At 37.5% G+C, this 16,057-nt stretch overlaps 1 protein-coding gene across 2 annotated transcripts in view; it reads right to left on the reverse strand.

Moving 5' to 3' along the window:
- Positions 1-1,337: 1,337 nt before the first annotated feature.
- mfsd3 (major facilitator superfamily domain containing 3) overlaps positions 1,338-16,057 on the reverse strand; it is a 49,403-nt gene continuing 34,683 nt past the window's right edge. For both annotated transcript variants that reach the window (XM_062051188.1, XM_062051189.1), the window contains exons 3-6: positions 15,363-15,510; positions 9,833-9,933; positions 8,453-8,562; positions 1,338-5,179 (exon numbers count right to left, since the gene is read on the reverse strand). In XM_062051188.1, the coding sequence (XP_061907172.1) occupies positions 4,973-5,179; positions 8,453-8,562; positions 9,833-9,933; positions 15,363-15,510 (566 nt within the window). In that variant the 3' untranslated portion in view covers positions 1,338-4,972. The remainder of the gene's footprint in view (positions 5,180-8,452; positions 8,563-9,832; positions 9,934-15,362; positions 15,511-16,057) is intronic.

The following is a 16,057-nucleotide window of genomic DNA, read 5'->3' on the forward strand; positions in this document are numbered from 1 at the left end:
TCGGTTGGGTAGAGTGGCCGTGCCAGCAACTTGAGGGTTCCAGGTTCGATCCCCGCTTCCGCCATCCTAGTCACTGCCGTTGTGTCCTTGGGCAAGACACTTTGCCCACCTGCTCCCAGTGCCACCCACACTGCTTTAAAAAAATGTAACTTAGATATTGGGTTTCACTATGTAAAAGTGCTTTGAGTCACAAGAGAAAAGCGCTATATAAATATAATTCACTTTACTTCACTCCCAGAGCGTGCATCCCTTTTGGAGGAATCTTTCACGTGACTACATGTAAACACCGGGTCACAGCCGCAGTAGAGATCAGTTAAAAAAGGCAAATATCGGCATCTCTACTATCTCCATATATTTTTTTATATAAAATGTATACAGCTATGTTAACTTAAGCCTTTTAAAAAAACATTGACAAATAAGTTTTTTAGGTTTGCGTATTTTGTAAAAATAACGCCACATTATTACATACTTGCCAACCTTGAGACCTCCGAAATGTGTTTGTCATTCTTGTTTGGTGTGGGTTCACAGTGTGGCGCATATTTGTAACAGTGTTAAAGTTGTTTATACGGCAACCGTCAGTGTGACCTGTATGGCTGTTGATCAATTATGCCTTGCATTCACTTAAGTGTGTGCAAAAGCCGCGGCACGCTGTTTGTTTGGAGGAAAAGCGGACGTGACGACAGGTTGTAGAGGACGCTAACGGCAGTGCCTCTAAGGCACGCCCCAATATTGTTGTCCGGCTGGAAATCGGGTGAAATTCGGGAGAATGGTTGCCCCGGGAGATTTTCGGGAGGGGCACTGAAATTCGTGAGTCTCCCGGGAAAATCGGGAGGGTTGGCAAGTATGCATTATTATTATCATATTAAGAATTAGAAGACTTATATTCTATTTCATTGGACAAACCTAAAAAAATCACATGTCTCTTTTGATCAAAGTTGTATCAATTTAAAACAAAATGTACACAACACTTGTGGTTTGAACTAACTAAGTAGGTCTGTTGCACTTGAGTACTAAGAATAGCAAGTGGGGAAAAAAGTCCTTCCTCTCAGTGCCTGCATGACCTAACCCACTACACAAACACAACTCCAAGATAATGAGGCTTGGTGAGCAAGCCTAAAGTGGAGGTGCTTTGAGGGGCCGTGTAAACCTGCGTAATCCCCCTTTACAGCATTTGTTGTGTCATTAGAGCTGCATGGGATGTGGATGCTGTGACATAGAACCTATCCAGCCCTGTGGCCCTCAGGCGGCCACACTGTACAGACACCACATTCAAGTCTTCTTCCTTTAAAACCCCACAGGATCTGTCCACTATACACAAATACCACTACAATAAAAAACACAAAATTGCAAAATTCTCCCAGCAGTTTTCTTTATTTTATTTATGTGCCAACCTGACAATAGTTGAGCTAAGAGATGTGCTTTGCAACAAGTCAGAGGATTACTGACAGAACGCTAGTAATTGTAGGCGTGATGTCTACAAACAAGTATTATGGCCAAAACACAATAAGCAGTTTTTATGTTTTCAAGATCAATAATATAGCAGCTGAGCAGTTGCTGAGGCTGACCAAATATAATTCCTTTTTTTTTTTTTCACCATGTATCCTATTCCAGGTCACAGGTGAGCTGGAGTTTATCCCAGCTGATATCACAGAACACATAGACAAACGGTAATTCACACTCATGTTCACACCTGTGTAGGGATGGGTACCAATCTGTACTTTTATCATCACCGACTGAATTCAGAATTCTACTCGGTATCAATTCACATAAAATCAAACGGTGCAGTATTTGATACCTTTGTTGCACGTGACGTCCCGTCCGGTTGCAGACTTGGCCGGCTCAAACACTTGGTGGGCAAACAAGCACTCAAGCAGCACTCAAGAGGGACTGAGTCGGACTGCCTCTTGTTGTTGTAATTTTCTATGCCAACAAAGCATGTATGCCTGATAGAAAATACTTGAACGTACAGTAAGCTCCACTAATCAAAATGTGCTCGCTCGATGCTAATTTATATTGGACATGCTACTGATTAGCGATTTTTCATGGTGATTTTTAACACCTCCAAATTTGGTAATGAAAACAACAACTAAGATGCACGTTACAATCAAACATGTGATGTGTAATAAGTAGGGGTGTAACGGTACACAAACATTTCGGTTCGGTACGTACCTCGGTTTAGAGGTCACAGTTCGGTTCATTTTCGGTACAGGAAGAAAACAACAAAATATACATTTTTTGGTTATTTATTTACCAAATTTGTAAAATCTTCCACCAAAAATATTTTTCTTAGTGGAATATTTGATGTGAAGTAATCGGAACCTTGGATAGGTCAATAATTCATAATAACATTGATTTTGATTCAATATTATGTTTAGAGCAATGACAGTTTGAAAGAAAAAAAAACAGCTTTGTTTTATTAGTCAACATTGCAACTTTTTCTAAATTACATTCAACCTTTAAGCTTTTTTATTTCACTTTTGTTATGTTTTTGTTGATTTTAATAGTATTTTTACAATGTGTCGTGGGCCTTTAAAACGTTAGCTGTGGGCCGCAAATGGCCTCCGGGGCACACTTTTGACACCCCTGCTATAGATAATAAAAAATGTAATCTGATAAATCTATGGCTAAAAAGCAGAGCCTGGCGACGCATGCACGTTTATCATAACTCTCTCGCGCTCTCTGTCTTTGCCCCTCCCTCACGAATGCTGCTACGCGCACAATTTGTTTTGTTTTTAACCCCTTCTTAACCCTTAACGTACATTGATAATACACGGAACCCTAACTCAAAATGCCGGACATTTGAGGCATTTAAGAAACTCCGCCCGGAAAGAGGACGTATGGTCAGTCTATCGTAGCCCGGTCGTTGCTAGCATGCTGTGTGTTGTGCCTCGGTGAGCATTGCATTGTTTACAGAACGTGCGGTATGTTACTTAATATGTCCATGTGAAAACTCGTTCGGTACACCTTCGAACTGAACCGAAACCCCCGTACCGAAACGGTTCGATACAAATACACATACCGTTACACCCCTAGTAATAAGTACAATATTTACAGTATTAACAATTTCTACGGTGCAACATAAGACTATCTAGCTAGTCAACACACAGTAGGCTATACACTACTGCCATGTAACGTTTTGAAATTGCAAGGTCTACTATATAATATGTGCAAATGAGATTCAGAAGTCTAAGAAATCACAATATAACAAATGGACAGCACAGTTATTGTCAACTCACTGTTAAATGTTAAAAACAATTAAATTGTATTATTAAACAAACATTGAACATGAACAGACACAAAGGTACAGACAATTGGAACAGTTAGGTACCGGCATCGAGTTTAAGATACCGACAATTGGTAGAGTATCGATTCTAATGTGAACAGTACCCATCCCTACACCAATGGAAAATTTAGTACCTCCAATTAACTTAGCATGCATGTGTTTGGACTGTGGGAAAAAGCTGCAATACATGGAGAAAAACTAAACAAGTCTTATTGTGTCCATGACTGTTTCATTGTTTGTGAAACTTTATGCTTAAAGTGGGCAAATATTCAATTTTTTTTCCCACATAATATTATCAATATATACAAGTCATACTTTCCCCTCCTAGTATTACGTCATTTCTACTTTTGTCATCATATATGATTTATTTTCAATGTTGTCTTTATACTCCTTTGTAGACATGCATTAACGTTGTGCTGTAAAAGCAGTTGACTTTTAGAATGAATCCTGGCTTCAGAGCTAAGACTAACTTTGCTATGATACATTTGTTTGCATTACTTTTAGCCTCCGAGGAAAACATCCCAGGTAAGCCTGACAAGTTACATTGTATACAGTACCATGGAGGGTTACAATACATTTTACATATTACAGTGCACTTATTTTAATTTTTTTTAAAAGATAAACCAACAAACCTTAGGTAACAAAAAAGGGTAACAATGGTCTTTCAAGTTTCAAAGAACAGGCTTATTGCTGAGTTGATTGAGATGTCTCTAAGATGGCACCATGCAGTGTGATAAGTTGAGTTGTGCTACAGCTGAAGGTGCAGACTGCTAACTTACAAATTGAGTATCTGTCAAGCAATGCTCTTTTTTTCTTTTACATCTGGACATCCTACACACCCTCTCTGGTGGACAGTTGCTGCTTTGTTAACATTGTGCGTCTGTTACTTCACATTTTGTGTGTCTTACCATACATTGTCGATACGAGGTAGTACACTCAATTACTACAACCGTAATCCACAGAAATGATAAATGCATATTCATACATAGAGCATCACAAGGGAGGCTTGCAATATTGCTTTTGGCTAAAGCTCTTAATGTTAAGACTATTAAAAAATAAAAATACTTCGCTTAGTTAAAGAGCTGTAATTTTCTGGATCTCAACTGTCAGCACAGTGAGTACAGTAAGTCCACAAGCCTCCGCTTATCACACAAAATCATCACGCTTGTCACACAATGTTTTTTTTTACACTGTAGTGAATTTGCTAAGAAAATAAAACGGGTTACAGAGAAATGTCTCTTTAAAAAATATACTAATTTCAATGTCACAACATTTTGAAGGTTCTTTTTAATATCCACGTTCATCTGGATACTAGCAGCCATGTTTTTAAGACTTTAAAGCACCCGTTATGACCATGTCCACAAACACGTATTTTTTAAAAAGTACTTATTTGTATTCAATTTTGACCAAAGCTTTCAGACAACTTCAGCCAGAATAAAGACTTTTTTAATCATCTCATTTAAATATTTAATCTTTAAATAGTTAGATTTTATCTCCAATTGTCGTAATGGTGTTACTGCCTTGTGTGCATCAATTTCTTTTTGAGCAGTTAATGAATTAATGATTACATTTCAAATTTTTTAACACGCCGTACGATATACTGTATATATTTCTAACCTGGCAGATGTGACACACTACATTATACATTTTGAAAATACCTGTGTGTGGACTTAGCCCAGATCTTGATACTTATTTTGGCTGCTCTTTGAGTTGGTGTTCCCTGAGAGCACCAGTGAAGGTCGCCGTCCACACGTGCAAGGCTGTTCCAGCAGAGAGGGTGAGGAAGAGGAGGAAGGCCACTTGGTAACCAAACCAGTCCACCACACACCCGGCCAGAGCACTGAACGTCAGCTTGCCCAGTACCTCCAGAGTGGCCAGAAAACTGTAGTGGGTTGCCTGAGGAGAGGGAGCACAGCAGCATTGGGTATATTAGATGAAAAAGGAGGTATGGATAGGCGTATTAAGTTGTTAAAAGGTATCTGCACTTTTGTTACAATTTTGATAGGGCTATCATTCACAATCCTTATGTGGGACACGTCTTTCCCTTTTATGTTTATTCTAAATTGCGAAAAAAAATGCCAACAAGAGGTATCTAATGGGATTCATCTATTCCGCATATGAAGCCTTATAAAACATCTTGCATAAACCGCCAACAATATTCTATTTACACGTCATGACCTGCATAATACCCAAGTATTAGCGACATTGTTATTGTACGAGCTGACTACGAGGAACTACTTTTAGTAACACAGAGCCTTGATCATGGAGGTGTATGTACTACTGCAGCTATTGATCTACTGAGCTGCTATGTTGCCTCTGAGTTGGTAAAACTTTGTGCTGGATAATAAATCATGCCTTAAACTTGTATAGTGGAAGGTTGTGGCCATAAGTTGAGAAGTTGTTCAACTTTGAAATTCAATTTAGACGTGAAGACAACGCTTGGAAGACAAGACAAGATGCTTGTTTGTTCCCACCTTTTTTTTTTTTTCAACCTAAGGAGTGAGGATTATGATCAATTCATCATCAAAACAGGGAACACAAGTATTGTGCTGAAAAATATAAACATCCAATCAGTTGGCATCCCACTCAGAGGGGACATTGTACAGTAAGTGATTGTTTTATTTTGACATAGTTCTTATTTCTTGTTTAGCACTTAGCAGGAAACAGTACTTCTACTTGATACTAGATGTTTCACCATAGCGAAATCCGCTTTTTAACCAGTTTGTAAAACTTGTAGCTCAGCCTTCTTATATTCAGGCTAAAACATTATAGGTGATGGACCATCATTAGTATAAAAGTAGTCGTCGTTGGCTGTCAAAGTCTGCAATGATTAGTAGTAGGAGTTGTTGAAGGAAATAGCAAATGTTACACTCAAAAATAAAGGTTCTGGCAATGCTCAAAATGACCAAACTATGGTAAATATCAAATGGTAATATGAATGTGCTGGTTACTACATCCCATATATACTTACAGCATGTATATTGATAGGTTTTTGGATGTTTTTAATCACCAATGTGACCAAATCTGCTGGGTCAAAAGTATACATACAGCAATGTTAATATTGTAACTTTTCTACATCACCAAAATTGATCATGTATGTTGCTGTATGTATACTTTTGACCCAGCAGATTTGGTCACATTTTCAGTAGACCCATAATAAATTAATAAAAGAACCAAACTTCATGAATGTTTTTTGTGACAAACAAGTATGTGCTCCAATCACTCTTATCACAAAAAAAAAAAAAAAGAGTTGTAGAAATTATTACAAACTCATGACAGCCATGAAATTATGTTCTTTACAAGTGTATGTAAACTTTTGACCACGACTGTATATACTGTATGTGTGTGTGTGTATATGTATATATACACACACACACATACATACATACATACATACATACATATATATATATATATATATATATATATATATACACACACACACACACGTATATACAAACACACACACACACATATACATAAGTATGTCTGCTTTTATTCATTACATTAGGCCCTTCTGCTCCTTTCCCTCATATTCTTACTAGTTTTTTTGTTTGATTTTATTTCGGCAATTTGCTGCAGGCCAGCCAAAGTCAAGCTGCTGGCCGCAAATGGCTTGGACACCACTGATGTAAAGCTATGTGCATGTCAAAACAGACCTTTAAACAAATTAAATTGACAGTGTATTTTCTCTCTATTTCTCTCAATGATACATACAAATCACAATGGATAGAAAATACAAAAAAGCTTGAGGAAAATCAGAATAGGTACATAAAAGGAAAATGTGACATATGTCAAATTGTTAGTATGACGATTCAAACATATCACAAAGGGAGCAACCAAATATTGAAAAAGCACTAAGAATATGTGAGATCATATCCTGAGATGATGGATGCAGGCCAAATAAAGAAGAGGATCCAATCCCAGCCCGGAGGCTTTCAGGATGGGTTGCGAGTGAGAGATATTACCTAATCTCTCCTGATTTTCTTTTTCTGCCCAAGAGTGCTGCATTCAGCAGGTAACTCCATCACAACACTGTACAGTACACAATGTACAGTATATCATGGCAGAATGCCAGGTAACATTGAGCCGCTTCTGCAATATGTTAAATTAAGAACATGTACTGTACTGTAAATCTAGATATGATTCTATTGTCCTTTACAAACAATGTAGAACAGTTCCAGCCTTCATCACTTTATCATTCCATAGAATATCGCTCACTAAGAGACTGCGAATGAAATGCCGTGGATGAGTGACGGTGACTTAAGAGTATGCGGCTGTGCACACCGAAAAGCCCGTGTGACCACATCTAAGTGGATCTCCTTTATTCCGAGCAACTTGTTTCACAGATTTGGTTTCTTTCTCCTGGGGATCGTTAACAAGCACTCACACGATCAGCTTTCTGTCACCGGATAGCTCTACCTTCAATGACACTCACATACTCTCAGCATGCACAGGCCTGGCAAATGCTTTCTATCTACTGCGTACACACACACACACACAATTTTTATGTCATTGCAGTGATTTTCTCCTCCTTTAATTTTTTCCTTTCTTGTTCGCTTTAAGATGGCAATTAAAATGATAATTTGTCACTTTGAGATTGACTGAGAGAACGGCGGCGCTATAACAACGATCACCTCCAGGCAATGATGGCCCAGTTACGACGAAGGACAAAAGGAGTTATGTCAAAGAGGAGAAGACGAATGAGGAGAGAAAAAGTCAGAATGGAAAAGAGAGCACTTAAGGATGAGAGAATGACAAAGAAATAGAGTGAGGTGATGGGATGTGGAGGAGGGGGGTCAAAGCCAATTCGGGGGGGAAAACAAAAAAGGGTTTGGGTCAAAGAGGAAGCGATGAATAGAAAGTGGGTCTACGGAGACTTTTGAGATTTTCCAGGTGGAAACAGCTGATGAGAAGTGACAGGCAGCGCGTGTGGCAGGGGGCTACATGGTGTTAGGTGTGTTGCTGTCTCGCAGGACCTGCCTGCTTGGCTGCTTCAAGAAGTGACCTAACATCCCGAAAATGTTACTAAAGTGAGATGAAGGAACCAAAGCAGAGATTATATTCTCAATAGGAAATGACCTCACACTAAAAGCACAACAAGAAAAACAAGGGAGGCACAAAAGAGTCACATTGTTGCATAATCACAGAACACCACATAAGTCTTACCTGTATGCTCTCCTCAGCCCTTTGAGTGCAATGCATCATGGTCGTAAAGGTGAGCGTGGTGATCAGACCGCCCAGGAAGTGCTGAGCGCTCATACTCAAGATGGCCATACCTGAAGGAGCGAACACGCACACCATGATGCACAGCAAGTACAGAAAGATCATCTTTATCCTGCTAGTGCTTGTCTCATCGTACACAAAGTCTGCTTGCTGAAAACTCTCTTCGCACTGACACCCCCCAATCATCCCCAAAACACATGTAGTGTATTCTCTGAGGGGAAGCGACAGACTCGCGATGGTGGGAGACACAGAGGAACCACAGAGCTGATCTGTCATTGCTCCTGCAAACGCTGAATTATTCACTCAAGCTGCCAGAGTTTGTGCACAATAAGACACTTCAATCACATAAGACACACACACACACACCCCGATCAGAATGGAGCTGTGGAAGTAGAAGTTTATCATGTAATATTGAAAATTCTGAAACTGAATGTTTTTCCTTTTTCTTTTCTTTCTGCTTCCGTTTTCCGATATTTTTGTTCTGGCTTTTAAGTGGAGAGGGGGAGAGGCCTTCACTTTCAGACTGTGAGGCCTGAAATGGGGAACAGACAACTGGCAGAGATGAATGGTGCTCATCTGATTCCCAAATGCTTTGATACGGGCTGTGCAACACAATCATATGTGTCATTCAGGCAATAACGACTGAATGGCTCTCTGGAGAAGGAACACCAACATCCTTTGAATAATTATTACTTTTTTTTTGCTTTTAACTTTCAGTCATTTGACTTTTGACTGTTTGCACTATAAACTTGTAAGTCTAAATGTATTTTAAATACATTTTTGGGGGAATTTAGTCTATCGTTTACAATCCTAGTGTAAACAAGAAGACAAAATATATATTTTTTTGCATTCAAATATGTAAAAATCAGTTCGTTCCTGGTGGCTAACAATGCAGATAATGGGAACAATCCATTCTACCTCTAAAATATTTCTAAAAATGCATCCAAAAACCGCCAGCAATACTTCATTTACCCAAGCTGTAGTGACATTGTTATTGTAAGATAGAACACAGGGGAACTCTTTTTCTCGCATAGTAAGACATCGTCTTGGGACAGCATGCTAAGGCATTAGCCGTGAACTAGCTACGGCAAGAGATAAACTTGCTTTTGCGTCAGCAGATGAATCACTTTTGTAATGTATTGTACCAAATGTCCGGGCCAGAAATCTGTGTTCTGAAAATTCTTTGGCTTATTAGTGATTCCCAGAGCCCAAAAAAGTCTGCGGGCTATAGAGCGTTTTCTATTGTATTTATTCAGACTATGCAGGGTGTGCATGCTGTTGAAATACGTCGTAAAAATAAGTTAATTTCAGTGAATGGCTCACCTTTCATGAGAGGCGACGGTTCCAGCACAGTGAGTAAAGAGCTTTGGAAGACCATACTGACAGTCCGCAAGACAAAGACCCGCCGCATCAGAGCACCAATGCTGAGAAGACACAAATAAACAGTCACATGAAAATCAAAAGCTGAAAGTTTTCTGAACCCTGCATTGAGATTTGAATCAGTTGTCACATTTAACATGCAATTAATCACAAATATTATTGCATTAATCACACACATCCTTTACCTTAACCGTGAACGGTTAGCTCAAAGGCTTGCTCTATGGTCAATGATCAGGTCAATGCATACGCAGGTGCAAAGATAAGTGAGGAGACTCCGACAGGTGGCAAATTTCGCTTCAAAATACACCCCAAACGTTAGATAGAAACAAGGTAGTTTGATGCTGGATGGTATAGCCACGGCAATGTTGTCAAAACAGATGAATTAAGCTATGTAGCAAATGTGATTAATCGTGATTAATCCAAACTCAAAAGTGTGATTAATCTGATCACTAAAACTTCTGAATCTTAACTGTTTGACCGCACTCGTATATTTGACTAGGGCTGCAACGATTAATCGATGAAATCTATTACAAAAAAGCATAGATTTATATTAAGTGGCTTCGCTTATTTGTTTAATTAGTGTGACTACTAAAAATTTATGAAATCCAGACCTCTTGGAGTGCACGGAACTTCAAATATGCGTACATAGTTTCCGCACAGCCGGCGCATATGTTAGCGAGGACGTGCGTATGTGTTATCTGTGTAATGGAGAACCACTGAGATTTTTTAATTGTAATTTTTATCAACACACAAGTTAAAAGTGCCACTTCAATGTTGATGGTGTGCTTTTATTAGAAAAAAGCAGAAAAATATTAGTTTATTTAAACTATTTCCTCTAAAATACTCATATTATAAAGTGTATAAAGTGTGTTTTGTCGAATACATCGAACAAACTAATCAACAGAATAATTGATTACTAAAATAATCCATAGCCACGGCCCTACATTTGACATGTTTGTCTTCATGTGGCTCTCAAATATACGCACAGTCTTTGAAGTAACACATCCACACACAAAAAACACGCACACGCCGGTGCTTAAGTAAACAAGTCCCCAGACACTAATTGATTCGCTGTTAGTGCAAGAAAATCATCCCCCTGTGGTTTTGGTTCATGACGTAATCAATAAGCTAACGAGAATCCCAGCATGAGAGGGATAATTAATCACTGTTAATATACACACACATACCTGGGCACGCACATGAACCCACACTGTTTCTTGACATCAAGGATTAGTGATGCCAATCACTCAAGAGTATACCTGCCACTCAAAAAAGTGTGTGTGCTTGTGTGTTGTGTAAAAAAGAAACAATAATTGTATAAATGTTAAAATGCAAAAAAAGAATATTTTGCTGAGGTGTGATTTTTTATGTGACTAAGCTAAAAATAGGACTCAAAATGTCTTTAACCTTGCCTGATGTTTAATTATTGAAATCTCTTTAGTATTAAGTTAACAATCTCACAAGTTTACTGTGTTACAAAACGGTGTCCATTTGGATACAAGTTAAGCTTTGTAAGCAATTTCTTTGTAGAATATTAACGACCGGCAGAATGGTACCGTATGTTTACAGTTGTACTTTGTTATTTTAACATTGGCGAAAGACATATCCTCTAGTTCCCTCGCTCTCTTCTTCATCTTATCTTTTCTCTTAAAAACTTGCAAAGGGATCAAATCTATTTTTTGAGAGACACCTGGCCAATAGGGCAGCAGCACAACAGTTAAAAGTTACATCACATACACATGTATCATACAAAATATAATTGTCAGATTACAAAAAAACTATTTAAAAGATTCAACTCAGTGAGCAAGTACATTTATCAAGACAATGTTTTTTTTTACATTAATTTGCAGAGAGTGGTTAGTGTAGCTATTTCAAGAGCTTCTAAAACTCATCCGTAAGGTATGATATTTCGCTCAGGAGGTTTCCAAACATTCCGTAAACCTAAATAAACCAAGACCCAAATATACACTCTACAGCATATGTATCAAACTCAAGGCCCTTGGGCCAAATGTGGCCCATCATGTCATTTTATGTGGCCCGCAAGGAAATGTATTTAGTGTTTTTGTGGAGACTCTTATTTTGAAACATTTATTTTTGAAAGTGGCACTTTTGCTTACAGCATGTTACTACATGCAGTAACTTTTTTTTTAACCCTGCTTCCTCATTCAATCAGCGCTCAAATCATTAAAACTTTTAGCATATCAGTATGTGGAATTAAATTATGGAATGGATTAAGTAAAGAAGTTAAAAATTGTACTGATATGATCCAGTTTAAGAGGTTGTTCAAAATAATAGTGCTTACAAAGTACAAAGAAGAAGAATTATGAGAAATACTTCCAACCTTATTGAAAATAAGATATTCTTCATCTCAGTATGTTAATAATGACTGAATTAATTAATTACATATTACAAAACTTTGTATATACTAATTCATAGATGTTATTTTCTTATATAAAAAGGTCAGTAAATGATTCTATATATTTGTAAACGCTTTGAAGTGGGAAAGGGGTAGGATTATATAAACCTTGCTTCTTCCTACTCCTTTTCGGGCATGATGTAAAATGAAATTATATGAAATTGTGTGATGTATTATGATGTAAGTGTGTTCATGTTCGAAATAAACTAAAGAAAGAAAGAAGAAAGAAGTCTTCTAACGTTATAAGAGACATACTTGAAGAATAATAGCTTTTTCCAAATGTTTGTGACGTTTTAACATCGAAGGTGAAATTACAGCTGTGCCATTTAGTAAATAGCATCTGACTGCTAAGTGAATAACTATAATGGGTGATTTGAGACAACATAATTGACACTTGTATGCATGCTTGTATTGATGTTTACTTTCTCTGCATGTTTCATTGGATGACAGAGTAGTGATAAAACTGTGTTTATTTCAGAGTTTAGTGTTTGAAATAAAACATTACAACAACAAAAAACAGCAAAAAACTGTTATTTAACAATATGTTAAGGAGTAGTTACTTAAAAGGGCACTGTACTTTTTTTTTGTGGAATTTTGCCTATCATTGACAATCCTTATGTAAGACAAGCACACATGCTTTTCTTTTTTTATGCACTCTAACTAGTAAATAAATGCAAGCACATGTATACTTACAATGGAACCCATGGGAGTTGCTCTATTCTGTGCTTAAAAAAACATCCGAACACTTCCATCAACATGTTACAGTATATACACGCTGTTAGTATATATGTAATGTAGAAACAGGCCCATTCATAGTAACATGTAATATTCACGTATGTTGCTCATTTTTAGCGTATGGCACCACATTTATTTCACATATGCATCACAACATTCCCTTTTTCCTTCAACAACATCACTGATTATTACTCAAACATAATTAGACAATTTCTACTCTTACTTCGATGCTGACTGTCAGGATGTTGATATATTCTCGTTTGGATGAAGAATGACTCATAACCTTCGCAAAGAAAATAGGAGGGTGGAGCTAAGCAGTTTTGGGGTCTTTTTTTTGCATTTCCGGGTCTAAGTTGGCTGTCAAAGTGTACCAACTTCTCAGTTTATGTCCACATCGTTTTACCATCCAGGTGAGATGCATTACTTTTAATAGAATAAACTTTCACAAGCTCCGAGGCGAGACAGCAGCACACAAGCTGATCATGTCAATACAGCAGCGTAAAGATGCGACTATTAAAATAGGTCCTTAACGTTAGCGCTTTTAATAACAATATCGCTAATACTTGGTTAATATTCAGGTCACAAAATGTAAATGGAGTAATGTTGCTTCTTTTTGGATGGCTATTTAGTGGTTTTTATGGTCGACATAAAAGCAATAGAAGCAATGACATCATGGCTCTATTTGTAAGTGGCCCTTTATGTACGAGTTACAATGATTAAAAAACTTTTTTTTTTTTTTACCTGTTCTTGTCTCTCATAAGGATTGTGAATTGTAGGCAAAATTCCAGTCCCTCTTTAACATTTAGTTACATTTACTGTCTTCGAGTTACAACAGGTCCTTATGCTGATATGGCGAAAATGAGTTTTTACACACCTGCCAAAATACTGAAATCACAAAAGATTCACTAACAAAATCTGCCTCTTACCAGCACAAAGCCGTAGCTTGATCTGACAGTTGTTGTTCTCAATCATATTTGCAATTAGTATTCGAGTAAATATAAATAAAATACCATGAACCCGTCAACACTGTACTCACATTTAAGAATTGAAAAACAGCAAAGTCTAATTTACACAGCTTCTCTGATATACTAATCAAAAAGTTTTACATGTTTGTATCTGTGAATTCAACAAATGTGTGCGCGCACCCTGAGGAGGCTGTGTGTGTTTGTGCATGCACGCTAATGTGTACGTCTGTAATAGATTTGCTCCTCATGCTGTTCTCACACCACACAACAGACACATGGGGGGTCCCCGAGCTCTCCAACAGGGCTCTGTTTACTTAAATTACTGAACACACTGAGCCAGACATACACACATGCACTCGAAAGTGGAATAAAAAATACAATAAAAAAACAGGAAGCATGCATTAGAAAGTTATTCCTATAAAAAAAAGCAGGGAAACCAATAATTTCAAGTGACACCAACAGCTGATGATGAAAACGGATACCGTATTTTTCGGACTATTAGTCGCAGTTTTTTTAATAGTTTGGCCGGGGGTGCGACTTATACTCAGGAGCGACTTATGTGTGAAATTATTAACACATTACCGTAAAATATCAAATAATATTATTTAGCTCATTCACGTAAGAGACTAGACGTATAAGATTTCATCGGATTTAGCGATTAGGAGTGACAGATTGTTTGGTAAACGTATAGCATGTTCTATATGTTATAGTTATTTGAATGACTCTTACCATAATATGTTACGTTAACATACCAGGCACGTTCTCAGTTGGTTATTTATGCGTCATATAACGTACACTTATTCAGCCTGTTGTTCACTATTCTTTATTTATTTTAAATTGCCTTTCAAATGTCTATTCTTGGTGTTGGGTTTTATCAAATAAATGTCCCCAAAAAATGCGACTTATACTCCAGTGCGACTTATAGATGTTTTTTTCCTTCTTTATTATGCATTTTCGGCCGGTGCGACTTATACTCCGGAGCGACTTATACTCCGGAGCGACTTATAGTCCGAAAAATGCGGTAATAGGGTGAGATAGAAATGTGAGGCAGAGCATGCATCATGGTTCAAGTAGTGTACAGTGTTTTATAATCAATGTCATCAGTTCACGTAAATATTAGAGCTCAAACTTGATAAAATTGTTATACTGGAAATAAAATGTCATGTTTATACTCTCATGTCAGCCTATTTGGCCATTTCCTAAAACAAATTGAAAACAAAGTCCATAGTCATAAGTCCATCCAATATAAGTGGCCTATTGAAGCCTACAGAAAGTTGACCTTGGCACAGTGAATTTCAGAATATGGTCTAATAGCTGACATTAAAAGGGATGATATGGATTTGTTGACCACGGCTACCTGAACTGAGCTAGCAGCAAGCCTCCCAGTGATGACCCACAGATGGAGAAACCCATGGCGATGACGCCGTTCCAGAAGCCAAGCTCCCTGGCGGTCATGTGGTGATCCAAAAGAAACAGGGGAAACATAGTGACTGCACCCTGCTCACCTGTGAACAGTACAAATGGGGAAGGCGTGGACACACAACGGACAAAGTCAGTTAACTAACAAATAGAATAAGAGAGACAAAACAGAATTGACAACAACAATACATTTACAAAATGTATAATTTACTGGCATTTCTTAGAAATGTACGATTAAATAATTCTAAAAATTTATTTTTCATAAAAATAAATCGAGAGATCTGAAACAAAAAAGTTTAACCCTGCGGGAAAAGGGGACCCCATTGTCGCAGATTGTGTCACTTTATTTTTGCATTAATTTTATAAATTTGTAATCAGTGTTTTTGTAACCCAACCCCATAAAGCACAAGTGTTCAACAAACCTAACAAAAATATGCTTCATTTGAATCCTGAATTTAAATGTTTTAATCCAACTCTTTTTATTGACATTTTCAAATAGACAGAAAAAACTGCAAGTTGAAACAGTACAATTTTAAAGTCAGTAAATTCTTCATACCCTTTCCCTTAAAGGCCTACTGAAATGAAATATTCTTATTTAAACGGGGATAGCAGGTCCATTCTATGTGTCATACT

The sequence above is a fragment of the Entelurus aequoreus genome, linkage group LG06 (assembly GCF_033978785.1).
Source record: "Entelurus aequoreus isolate RoL-2023_Sb linkage group LG06, RoL_Eaeq_v1.1, whole genome shotgun sequence".
In the NCBI taxonomy this organism is placed as follows: domain Eukaryota; kingdom Metazoa; phylum Chordata; class Actinopteri; order Syngnathiformes; family Syngnathidae; genus Entelurus; species Entelurus aequoreus.